We start from the raw sequence: 12,675 nt of genomic DNA on the forward strand, positions 1-12,675 counted from the left end.
AACCCTAACCCTAGGAATAAGCCCCATTGTCTACAACAGGATGTACTGTTGAGTAAGCGTGCTATAATCCTCTGCAGTTTGGGGAGTAAACATTGAACTCAGTGGGACTTTCTTCTGACTGGAGCTGTATAGGACTAAACAATAATAACATACGTTACGAGTTGTAAATCACTTTTGGAGTGTTTGGTTCATTTTCATTTCCTGTATTGTTTCATGAGTGTGGTAACGGCAGAATGGCAGTAGAACATTTTTACTGTAATTGTATTTAAAAAACAGAAACAATTTAGATGTGAGGCGCTCTTTGGTATCTTAACTTCACAAGGGGTGTTTTAACTTGCGGATGGTGAAATGGCAAAATAGCCCTGAAGGTCTTCTAGAGCAGATCCTTTGGCTATCCTTAAGAGAAAGGAAGCATGAGTAAACATGAGCGTGAAGTACAGCACTATTATTATTATTATTTTAAAAAAAGGATTTCCAGTTATAGGGGATGAACAAAGAATTATAATATTTTGTGTATCCACTCCTGGCATACAACGGACAGCTACATACGTGCTTTGCTGGAGGAAGGATCCTGGAGTAATTTACTCTTCACTGCATTCTTTCTCCTCTCAATTGCTGTTAATTTAGGCTACACTTACTCTTACTTTCACTTACACACCTGGGACTAAGTCCCACTGAACCCAATGTAGCAGTTTCTGAGTAGACATGTAGGATTGTACTTGTGAGTTTTAAATTCATCACTAATAGCATCTTCATCTATTCTTCCTCATCCCAGTCTTTTTATGCAGCTAATTTATACTTGATTTATTAATTTACTTCTTCCTCAATGCACAACTACTCATTTTTAACATAATTAACATAACCAGCGAGTGCATCCCTGATCTCCCTCACACCCACACAAAAATGATTTTAAATTCAGGTTAAAGATCAGAAGATGTAATTTGATTTATTTGATCCAGGGCTGTTTCACATAATAAGGTCAAATTCTAGACTCATTCAAGCCTCCACCACATCATTTCCTTCCCATCCTAAGGCAGGCAGAGGTGATTGACTAGGACCTTAATGCTCCAGACTGATCCACCAAACTGAACAGAAGCTATTCCAAGCGTAGAGAGAAGTTGCTTTGGTCCTCTTCTCCTGCCTGTTACTTGCTTTTTCCAGTTCAGTATAGACTGTTATCTATACTAAGGATGAGCAATTTCTTTTTTCACTCATTTTCAATTTGCCAACTGTATGTTCATTTTGACCCATTTCAACGTCAGTCTGTGAAGTTGGCAAAATAAATAAATAAAAAAAATTACATGAATATTTGTATGTATTTTTGTGCACACTTCTTAAAATGCGTACCTTTTGCAAACAATGTTGGTGTGTGGTCCATGGGATGGTGCTGCACCGCCCGCCTGCCCCCCGGTCCAGCCGGGCTCTCTGCTGCACCAAAGAGGCTTGGTTTGTGTCCAGGACGGAAAAGACCTCGTCCCCTTTCACCTGCCCCCACTCAACATCTCTGTCCTGGAGGGCCTGTCGGACAACTACATCTGCATAGACTGTGTGATCAGGAACCGAGAGAAACCCAAGTGATGTCTCCTGTGCCAGCAAGTACAGGGGAAATATAATGGGACCCACTTGTCCCAGAATGCCTTAAGGAGCCTGAGCCCTGTTCAGAATGGTGCGTCTCAGCCGTTGCTCCTTTCAACTGGTTCCTCTAAAGACAAAAGACGGTCAATAGAGATTAGGAAATTGTACCAGCCCCAGGAAGACCAGGCTTATGCCCAGCGGGTAGATGGGATCCTTTCCCAGATGGCCCGTGGAGAGGTCGGAATGGACTGAGCTTTGCGTGCCCTCCAGCCCCTGGTTTTCCATTCTCCAGCTCTTTTCAATAGATGATATTTGTATGTAGAAGGTGGGTAGGAACTGGCAAAAGGACTGAGCGAAGAGCCAAGAGAAATGCTATCTCATGTTTTAAATGGATATTGGGTTTTTTTATACTTTTGGTGGTTTTTAAATTTTGTATATCTGTTTTTAATGTTCATTGTTTTTAACTTTTGTAAGCCACCCAGAGAGCTTCGGCTATGGAGTGGTATATAAATGTAATAAATAATAATAATAATTATAATAATAAATATAATAAATGTGTGTGCCCCCTCCCAATATAATGGATTTTGTGCATACCTTTCCCTAATATACACATTTTTGTATCCAATTTTTGTTAATATATGCATTTTAGGGCACATTTTTCTGAGTTGCAAACTGTATCACAAAATTCTGAGAGGTGTGGATTTTATTGTGGAAGAGCGTTCCAGTCTGAATATGTATTCTAGCGGTATGAACTGGGTGAATTTGTATAAAATATTGAACCAAAGCAATTTCTCCATCCCTAATTTCTCCAACATCCCTAATATTCTTGAATATTAACAAGGGCTCACCATAACAAATAAATAAATGCATAGTCTTTATGGGGGATATGCCTTGTTGGCTTGACCAAATAACTGTTTAGGTCCTTCCCTTCGCTCTCTCTATGAAAGATAAAGAGGAATCTGGATGTCCCAACATTATATAACTATGAGTGATGCTTTGTTTAACCTTTAAAATGGGAACTGGACATGGGTAGGGAAAATGAAGGACAAATATTCTTAAACTCGTATTTCTCTTAATTTGAAGGAACACTATTTGGGGTGGGGGAGGGGGACTGCCCTGTCCTGCTTTCCCACTTACTCAGCTTAGGACAGCTACCCCCCAACTTGTTGCCTTCCAGCTATTTTGAACTTTAACTCCCATCAGCCCCAGCTAACATGGCCAATGTTCAGAAGTACTGGGAGTTGTAGTCCAAAACATCTGAAAGGCAAGAAGTTGGGGAAGGCTAGTTTAAGGTGACCCAAAATTGTGGTTTCTGTTTACACTTGATGACATTATTTAAATGTGATGGCTCTTTAGCAAAACTAACTAAAATTCTATGTAACTATATTTGGAAAAAATTAAACTTTCTGGGAACAAACTACAAGAATTGAAAAGCAACTAACTTAATCTGATATATTTTACAGTTTTACAGGTGGTTTTTTATGTTTTTCTATTTCAAAATAAGGGATTCATGTAAGATTTAACAAGCTTTTCAGGATGTATTACACTCCATTTTAATATTGTGCTTTGAATAAATAAATAAAAACACCCATCAAAACAAAGCCATAGGTCTAGCAATAAATATAAAACAACTAAAAGTCCATGTAATACAAACCAGAACTGATTGTACAATGGGTAGGAAATCAGTTGGAGGAGAAGTATTAGAACTTACCCTGAGGTTCTTTGCGGGATTGCAGTTGACTAGGTAATGCACCTTTACTGAATAGTGACTTGAGCTTTCAGTCAAACTTGTTTGACTAAACTAGACGTCCATCAGTGTGTCTCTCCATAAGACATTACATGTTGAATTGGACATCCAATTATTATGTCAGTAACCACTGTTTTTGTTTTGTTTTGTTTTGAACTGTAAGACCATATCTAATACCAATTTCAGCAGGAAGCATAAGTTGGGGTAAAATTGATTAAATATCACCTCCAGAAATTGTAGCCACCATGCAAGGAATAGTTTTAGCTAGTTGTCCTACATGGCCTAGTATCATGTAAGATTATAACCACCACCTCAGCTGAATGTATGTAACAAGCTTGCTTTTGCCAACAGATACTAAGTTCACATGATAAGCAAGTTTTATCCACAATAGCTGATCTAAAATAGTGGATCACTATTGCAATTATCCTGTGATAAGTATGATTCTGTAAATCTTCTCTAAATATTTGGCACAGTAGAAGTACACTCTGACCTGTTTAGACAATTTAGCAATTTGTAGGCTAAGTCTGATTATTGGTTACTATACACATAGGTGAAAAATATGAAGAAACACATCAAGTATGTTTTGATGAATTTCCCAAAGTGCTTTTTCTAAACTTTTATATGCCCCCCCCTAGCATTTCTGTAACTTCTCAAAGTATTGTGCAATGCCCTTGTACTGAAACAGTGGTTGGTATGCTGTATCCTACAAATGCAGCAGGACAGAGAAAACTTTATGATGCTTTACCCTGGGATTGAATTATGTGTAGTTCTGCATGGCAAAGACAGATTTCACACTGGCATCAATGACCTCCTGCCAGACATCAGGATGTGTTGAAGACACCAAGTGAAGACAGTTACCAGCTGCCTCCAAATGATGTTGATAAAACATGCTTATTTCATAGAATGCACCGTTTAGTTTTTCCTTTAATAAGCTTAAGGAATTTGTGGTGCATTGCCACCACCATTGAATTAAGGCCGTGGGACACAGAAATGGGCCCATGCTAGGGAAAGGAAGGTGAAAGACTGACTAGACTGATGAACAGCAAAAGAAACAGGCACCCAGCTGTGGAGGCATCAAGTAACTACAGACTAGTTAGACTTAATGAATTTGGCTTAACAAAGCATAAACTATTCAGCTGAGAATTTGCATTGGGCTTGCACACCCCCTCCGTCATTCCCTCCATTTACCTTTAGTGCTCTTATCCCGTACTCTTTAAACCAGAGTGTACTATTACATCCAAAGTGAGAAACTATGGTTTAATTGCTGACTTACAAAGCAGGACGGGATAATAGAATTTGGGCTCAGGGTGCATATAGGCCTGGTGATCTTTTTCAGCTTAATAAGCTATTGTTAATTAAGTCAAGTTTGGTATTGAACCATCCCATTGTCTTCTCAACAGCTGACTCAGGAAGAGTGTGGGACTGTCAGACGGGAACAGTACTTGCAGTCCAGATGTCCCCAACTTGGTGCCTTCCAGATGTTTTGGACCTCAACCCAGCCAGCATGGCCAATGATCAGGAATACTGGGAGTTGTCATCCAAAACATCTGTAAGGCACCAGGTTGGGGAAGGCTGCTTTAGTCTGTTCCAGACCAAAGATCTATTTGTGAGCAAGGCTCTCCTCATAGGTATGAAGAGAGTGTGGAACACGAAATGGGCGAGCCTTGGAAAGGTGCTTGTAAGATGGTTGCTTCGGCCAGCCATTTATCATGTTGCACCAGAGGCCTCAAAACTTGCACACAGACTCAGCTCCTATCATTAGTGTATGAGAACACACATGTACACACACACACACCTGCACGTAAGACCAGGCAGTGCATTCATACAATCAGGATCCTGTTATTTTTTATCATGTGTTCTTAATGCTCCAATTATTTCATCTCCATAGTTTGAAACTCTAAGGCTCATTAAGCAGGCATGTGGATGTCACACCACAGCCTTGGTACTTGGCTGAAGGTGCTGGAGTGAGCTTTAGGAATTAAAAGACGGTGGAAATGTGCCCTCCACATCCCTCTGGAGTTATGCCTCTCGCAAGACAGAGCTGAGCTTTCCCAACATCCTGAAATATTCTACATTTCCACATGTTCATAGTCGATACATTTTCCCCTCCTGGCTGCTGTTACCAACTCTTTCCTGACAGTAGGTCTCTTGATTGGTCAATAAAAAGCGAACTCTTAGTATTAATACCAGGGGCACGCTTAAAACAGTTCATTAAAAAATTATACTCGGAAGCACCTCCAGCAACTTCTTGACATCAGTGACGAGTTGTGGGAGCGAGGGAGCGAGGGGCTGTGGCTTGGAAAGTATCAAGGCACTTCTCAAGCGGCGCCTCGATGCTTCCTTTCGTTCTGAAATTAATTGCCCAAGTTAAAGCTGATCATTTTAAATATGGAAGTGTGACGTTATTATTTTCAGTTGCACGTTTTCTCTGCATGTGGCCTAATCCAGGTCTTCTACTGTTGAGTCACGACCCAAAAGTGGGTCACAAGATCAGTCCGGATGGGTCGCGGCAAAGCTGTTGCTGCCATGTTGGGCCTGGACAAAACTGAAATTAGGTCCCATATTGCAGGTTGGGACCCAACGTGGGTCTCATGGCTGGACCAGTTGAAAACACTGGTCTAGATACTGACATTGAAATCAGAGGTCTTAAGAGCTAATTCACCATCTAGAAACTGCGTGGAAAAGGCCAGTGTGTGATCTTTCAGCCCATGATATGGCATGGCTGGGTATTTGGCATTAATTGGGGAAGGAGTGCAATTAGTCCATGTTGGTGCATAGGGTGCAAACTAGTGGTAATATTCAGTTATGCCCCAGTGGTAGCACTAATTACAGTGCACTGGCATTAAAAAAAAACACCCTCCACTTGCATGACACGACTGGTACATTCTAGAGAAAAGTGACAATTTGCTGCTGAAATTTGGTGGGAGATCATCACTTTCCCCCATTACCCCAGCAAGTGCTAGTTATATTGCACAAACATTGGTTTACGCTAGTGCAATGTCATTGGCGCTGGGGCACATACGGATACGATCCTAGGCATTGAACTACTAGCTCGACCAGTTGCGCATCCATGAAAGTCAGGAGAAAGATAGTGTGCAGTCCATCATTCTTAGTTATTTATTTGATTAAAACACACACACACACACACACTGACTAATTTGTTTCCTTTGTGCATGTATGCATACTGGTCCAGGCTACCTGCTGTATTACAGTTGACCTGGAGTGTACATAATTTACTTCTCTGTGTATTGTTTAACATTTTAAGCAAACGAACTCAACCACATGAAATGCAGTGAAGACTTAGAATTCTTCTAATGACACAAACATTGTGCTGTGCCTGTGACAGATGTGCTTTGAAAAGAACGCAGATGTGCAGCATCAAATTTCACAATGCTGTGCAACCCTTTTGATTCAAAGTGTGGGTTTAACTAGTAGTGTTGGGCATGTGATTTCAGGAAGTCTTAACTTCTTGTAAAGCAGGAAAAACACTTTAAATACAAAGGGCCTTGTCCCATTGAGAATTTGAAAAGAAAATGATCTTAACGGAGTGAGTATTCAACCCTGTTAGACAGCAAATCTATGGGTTATTTTTAAGCTAATTACTCAGAATTAAACAAAGGCTTAAGGCTTTTTGCCTGAACTGGAGCTGAAGCCAAATTAAATTGAAGCTGAGACATTGTTTTTGTTGAAAATTCAGCCTAGAACAGATCACATTTGGCAGGCTTGGAATAGTGCCTGTGGTACCAAAGTTATACTAAGCAACCGTGATGTGTTTGACTTTCCAAAACACTTGCTTTTAGAGTTATTGCTGAGAGGAAATGCAGATATAGAAAAGATCACTTAGGGTCTGTTTTCTCAACTCTCATTAGTTCTGAGCACTCTGATATAGTTGTAAGGTAACTCTTTACTAGTATTCCTGGACATTATACACATATTAACTGACCAGAGGAACCACAATTCAATAAAAAGTGAACTAAATGCATTATAGAAAGTTAACATAGGCAGTACAAAGTGTGACGTAAATATATTACAAAAAGTTAACATGGGCAGACACCCATGGTATACATTGTGGAGTGTGGTAGCAGGAAGCAATAAAAAAGAGATTACTCAGTTTGAACACAGATGCTTGTGTTCACACACAAGCGTATTAGAATCTAACTGCTGTCTCTCTCTCTCTCTCTCGCTCTCTCTCTCTCTCAAATTTTGCCTGTTCACTGTTCATTATATATGATGTTTTGCAATGTTAGAGGAAAATTATATGGGACAAAGCAAGAAGAAATGATAGAAATGTATTATTATTATTATTATTATTATTATTATTATTATTATTATTTCTGTACCGCCGCATAGCTGAAGCTCTCTGGCTGGTTTACAAAAGTTAAAAACAATGAACATTAAAAAGAAATGTTATACAAAGGTTCTATAGCAACATCAGCAAGTAATACAGGGGTGTAGAACTGAGGGCCAAAACAGGCCCTCCTGGGATTTCAATGCGGCCCTCCAGGATTTCCCAGAAGGCCATGCTACCATTCCTCACCCCCTTTCCCCCATCCACTGAGCACTGGGTGGTTTTCCAGGTTTTATGCAATTTTTTTCCTATCCAAAATTTCCTCCCATATGTCTTAGTTACTAGCAGCAAGAGCTTTTTTATTGTTAAGTTTCAGCAAAGCAAAAGAATAAAACAACAAAAGAATACATACTTTAAAGGCCTCACTTTCAAATATTACTACATTCTAAAAAAGAAAAAAGGAGTAAATTACACATAATCTGCAGTAAAGACAGAGCAGATATCCAAATATGTCCATTCATGAATCGCACCTATGTACCAGTCTTTCAAATATTGCTAGCATAGTTAGGTCTTCAGTCCATATAGGTGGTGAGCTTTTTTCTTTCAAATATTAGATCAATAGTCAAGAAGGTGCAAAAGATCCATTTTTGCTGTCCATGTGTTACATTCCAAGACGCAGGTACATAATTTAAGGGAACATGTTCATCAAAAAATATTAAAGAGCTTTCCAATACAATGTTTATCTGCCTGATGAGTTCCTCCCAAAAGGAGGCAACTATTGGGCATTTCCAGAACATATGGACAAAAGAAAAATTGGCTGTATGACACCTCCAATGATTAGCCGAGTTAGACAAACCTTTGTTAAGGAAATGTTGTGCCGTCCAATACGCCTGAAACAACACTGGCAGCAAGAGCTTTACTCTAAGATATGCTGGTGTTTCTGGCCCCATCTCTTACATTAGGCTGCACACCCCGGTTGCATTTGGTCTCACTTGAATGCAGCCCCTAATAACTTCTACGAAATGGAATTTGGTTTAACTTGTGTCAATGGGGGTCTTTTGTACTTCTATAGTAAACTATTTCTGTGCCCTGTAACCCCACAGAGATCCTGTGCAAATGAGGCTTTCCCATTCTTTTCAATGGGGGCAGTTCTTTGAGCACAAAGCAAAAGAAGTCTTGGGAGTGGGAGAGGACTCTTGTGTGCATGGGAGTTCACCACACCTGTAGCGACACATTGTTGGGATGGTGCTCTTTGAGTACAAGCTTGGCAATTTTTCAACCCTTTCTCCCCTTGTCTTAGCTTTCACCTTGAAAATTGACATCTTGTTTGTATTGCCTTCATATTAATTTTGTTTTCATGTCTGCTCTGCAGGTAAAAAGCCATACCTCTGCAGTTTTTCTGAAGAAGACACACCTGTGGCAGCTCTACAGTTCAGTCATGGAAGAAACAATGCAACAGAAAAAAATGCCACTGAAACTAAACCAGAGATGCCAACTGCAGCATCGACAACAGAAAACAAGATCAAACAACCCTTTCAGAAATACGTGGAGTGCAAAATTTCCTCAGAAGCAAAGAGGTCGACGTTTCAGCAAAGCTGCGATCTCCCTTGCACCAGTAGGACTGTTGACTTTGCTTCCAGTATCAGCCAAACAGGTTCAGATGTAAGACTGGATTTGCAAGCCCCACTGCAAATTCAGGACAAGTCCTCTAAAGAGAATCCACTTGAGATGCATGAGCACTCTGTCTTCAGTAACGATGCACATGTACCAGAGAAAGCTCCCTTAGATCTAAGTGAGAAGTCAACTAGGGCTGAATCATGCAATACGAGTTTTACCTCAACCTTGCAGGCTGCTTTGATTGTCCACCCATGTCCTTACTGCAGTCATAAGACCTATTACCCAGAAGTCCTGTGGATGCACAAAAGAATTTGGCACAAGGTCAGTTGTAACTCTGTGGCTCCTCCTTGGGTTCTTCAAAATGGATTCAAGAGTATAAAACACAATTCAGTTTTCATGGCGAGAAGTGGGCGCACTGGACCCCCTCCTGCTCTTGGTGGTAAAGAATGCCAACCCTTGCCTATAGCCAGATTTACACGTACTCAGGTGCCGAGCAGGCTGCCAGGATCCAAAAACAATTCTTCTGGTCTTGCTGTAACAGCTAAGCCTGGTGTTATGCCTAAAGATGCACTATCCACTGGTAACTATGGCCCACGATCATCAGGTATTGATGGGTACAGGCAGCCCAAGCTGAACCACACCCATGAAGAATATAGCACAGTAGCCCAACAGCACCAGCTGAAAGCAAAGTACGACGTGAACTCCAAGTTGATGCAAGCAGGAAGCTTTTGCAGAAGTTCAACACCTTCCCAAACAGTTGTATCTAAACCCAACTCACAGCCATCCAACAGCAAACAAGCGGAGAAGTATATAGTTCCCCAGGTAAATGCTGTGTTTGCCCCTTTAAGTAAGCATTGTACTTCAGACCCAAGGAAGGCCAAATTTTTCTGTCCACCTCAGTACCACCCTCCGTGTAAAACTGAGCCATACGTTACTCAAGAAGATCCGCCAGTGCCTCAGCAGGAACCTACTAACAAGAGAGAGAACGAGGCGAGGGCATTGACAAATTGTACGGCTGGATCCAGAGTAAGTCCTCTGACACAACCTCAGCCTAACGCAGCAGGACCTCCTCCAACTGTACATTCCACCAAACAGGAGCCACCGCCTGAGGGGCATGAGAAGTGTTTGGATATTTTAAACATCTTTAAGACCTCCATTCCAAAGGATCTGGCTACTCTCTACCAAACATGGGGTGCTAATAGCCCTGTAGTGGACCATGCGGGTAAGAATCCAAGAACTGCCTTTCCAGACTATTTTTAAATTAATAACTATTGCTGGTATTATTTTTCCTTGAAATGGTATATTAATAATGTCTATGTTTGACTAGATTATATCTCTTATTTAACTGCACCAAGTCAGTTAGCCTGCAGTCCTGTACCCCACATACTTGGGGGTAAGCCCCCATTGAACTTGGTGGGACTTACTTCTGAGTAGACATATATAGAATTGCACTGTTAGTCCCATATCTTCAGCTACATGTTTTTTCCTTATTTTGTGCATAAAAAACAGTTTTTGTGTTTTTAGGGTATATGATGCTTTGAAAATCTTGTGGAAGTTTCATCTACCTGTTGGCTTCCAAAGTTAAGGTAGCAATATCAGTGTTCTTTCCAAAGGAAAGAAAATTGTAATTAGCAATCCGTGTTAGCAATTGTTATTTTAGGGTTGGGGGGATGCTTTTGCTGGAGTTTTGTGTGTAAGGGATGTTCAGAACGCAATGGTAAGGCGACGCATTGTGTTGTAGAGTTGATTGCAAAACATTGAAGGCAGAGTGATGGCAGAGCAAGTGCCGTCTCTGGGGGCTCATAGATGGGGGGGGGGAGCGGCAGCAGCACAAAAGTCTTTATCAGTCTAGCTTTAAAATTTATTGGCTTTTCAGAAGCCAATTCCAGTTACCTGTTAGAATGCAGTTTTACTGGCTGAGTTGGTACAATAATGCCCATTTCTCAAAACCCGCATTCCCAGTGAGGGGTTTGCTTTTGGATCTTGGAGATTTTGGAATTCAGGGAGGGGAGTGTTTGCCCCTTGTCTTCGTACTTCCAAAATCCATTGCTGCCATCAACTTTGCACCATTATTGTACTTTGTTTTTGCTATACTGCAAGTTGTAAAATGTATCTGAATGTAAAATGTAAGTGAAACCACTAGGGAAACATTAACCCCCACCCCCAGCATTTGGCTTTAGACATCAGACTGCTCATGCTGCCCCCCAAACACATATGAATTGAAAGTTTAGTAGGGAAGGAAAGTAGGAAAAAGTATGTAGGCTGAATGGGTTTTCAAACATATGACTGTAGACTCTGGTCTCAACGTTCATGGATGTCAAACTCTTCGAGCAAAATAGTTAAAGCAAAGCAGGATAGGAGCTTCATCTTCCCATATTTTCTAAGCAGGCGTACGACTGAAGAAGTTGTTTTTATTAGGATATTTTCTACAGCACAATTTGCACTGCACTGTCAAATTGCTGGGTGTGACATTCCCAACGCACTTGGATTTTGTCAGCCCTAAGAATAAATCCTAGGAATTCAAAAATTTTGCCTCTAAGTTGGTTTACCTTTCATTTTCTTTTCTGACCTTTGTATTGAATCCAGTGGTGGTGTGGACAATTACGGTACACGATACTTGCTTGCACAGCCGAAGTGATTGCAGGATTCATTCCAGCAGAACAGTTCAATTATTATATTTCTATCCAGCCTGGAGATTCAGATTAATAGGAATTCAGAATTCTTTTAACGTGCGTTCCCTGGAATTGTAGCACTTTGTCCAGATCACCTTGTTTTGGTTTTGGTTTAGATCACGCACAGACACTCCGTCCCCCCCCCCCCCCACTCTCGCATGCACACTTAGGAGCATTATTCATCTTCTAATTTTGAATATTCAGTATACTTCTCTGTTACAGTAGATCTTTATTGGTCCCAGTAGAGCATTCCCTTATGAATGCTTTAGTATGCAGTGGAATTGGGGCAGGTTTGGAGCTTTGGCTTTTACATTTTAAATTGGCCCTCTGTTCTCAGGAGACAAGTGCACAGTTTTGTTTCCTTCTAGTAACACAGTGATTTTCCAATCCCTTTGAGAAATAGTTACAAGTACGGCCAGAATATCAGTGCGAGCTATTAGCATTTGTATTATGTCAGGCATTCAGTAGCTTAAGAATTCCTAAAACAGCAACAACAACAGCAACAAAACCCACCTCAAATCTGTAGAGGTTATTTTTTCTATTTGAATATTGGTGTTATTTACAGCTATCGTATTAAATATGACACTAGAAGCATGGTAATTACCCCTTCTGGTTTCACAGGAATTCCTCTGCATGATTAGAAATTGAAATTTATGTAAATAAAAGTGGCTAATATTTGTATACATCTACACCCTCTTAATATAATACAGTTTATCCAGAGAGAGAATGCCACAAAGGTGGTATTGTGATAAAGCCCTTTGCAAAAAAAGATTTGG

At 40.6% G+C, this 12,675-nt stretch overlaps 1 protein-coding gene across 2 annotated transcripts in view; it reads left to right on the forward strand.

Annotated features, from left to right (window-relative positions):
* Positions 1-12,675, forward strand: part of ZNF516 (zinc finger protein 516) — a 121,918-nt gene that overhangs the window by 92,436 nt on the left and 16,807 nt on the right. For both annotated transcript variants that reach the window (XM_063130495.1, XM_063130496.1), the window contains exon 3: positions 8,983-10,449. In XM_063130495.1, the coding sequence (XP_062986565.1) occupies positions 8,983-10,449 (1,467 nt within the window). The remainder of the gene's footprint in view (positions 1-8,982; positions 10,450-12,675) is intronic.

The sequence above is a fragment of the Elgaria multicarinata genome, chromosome 7 (assembly GCF_023053635.1).
Source record: "Elgaria multicarinata webbii isolate HBS135686 ecotype San Diego chromosome 7, rElgMul1.1.pri, whole genome shotgun sequence".
Lineage (NCBI taxonomy): Eukaryota > Metazoa > Chordata > Lepidosauria > Squamata > Anguidae > Elgaria > Elgaria multicarinata.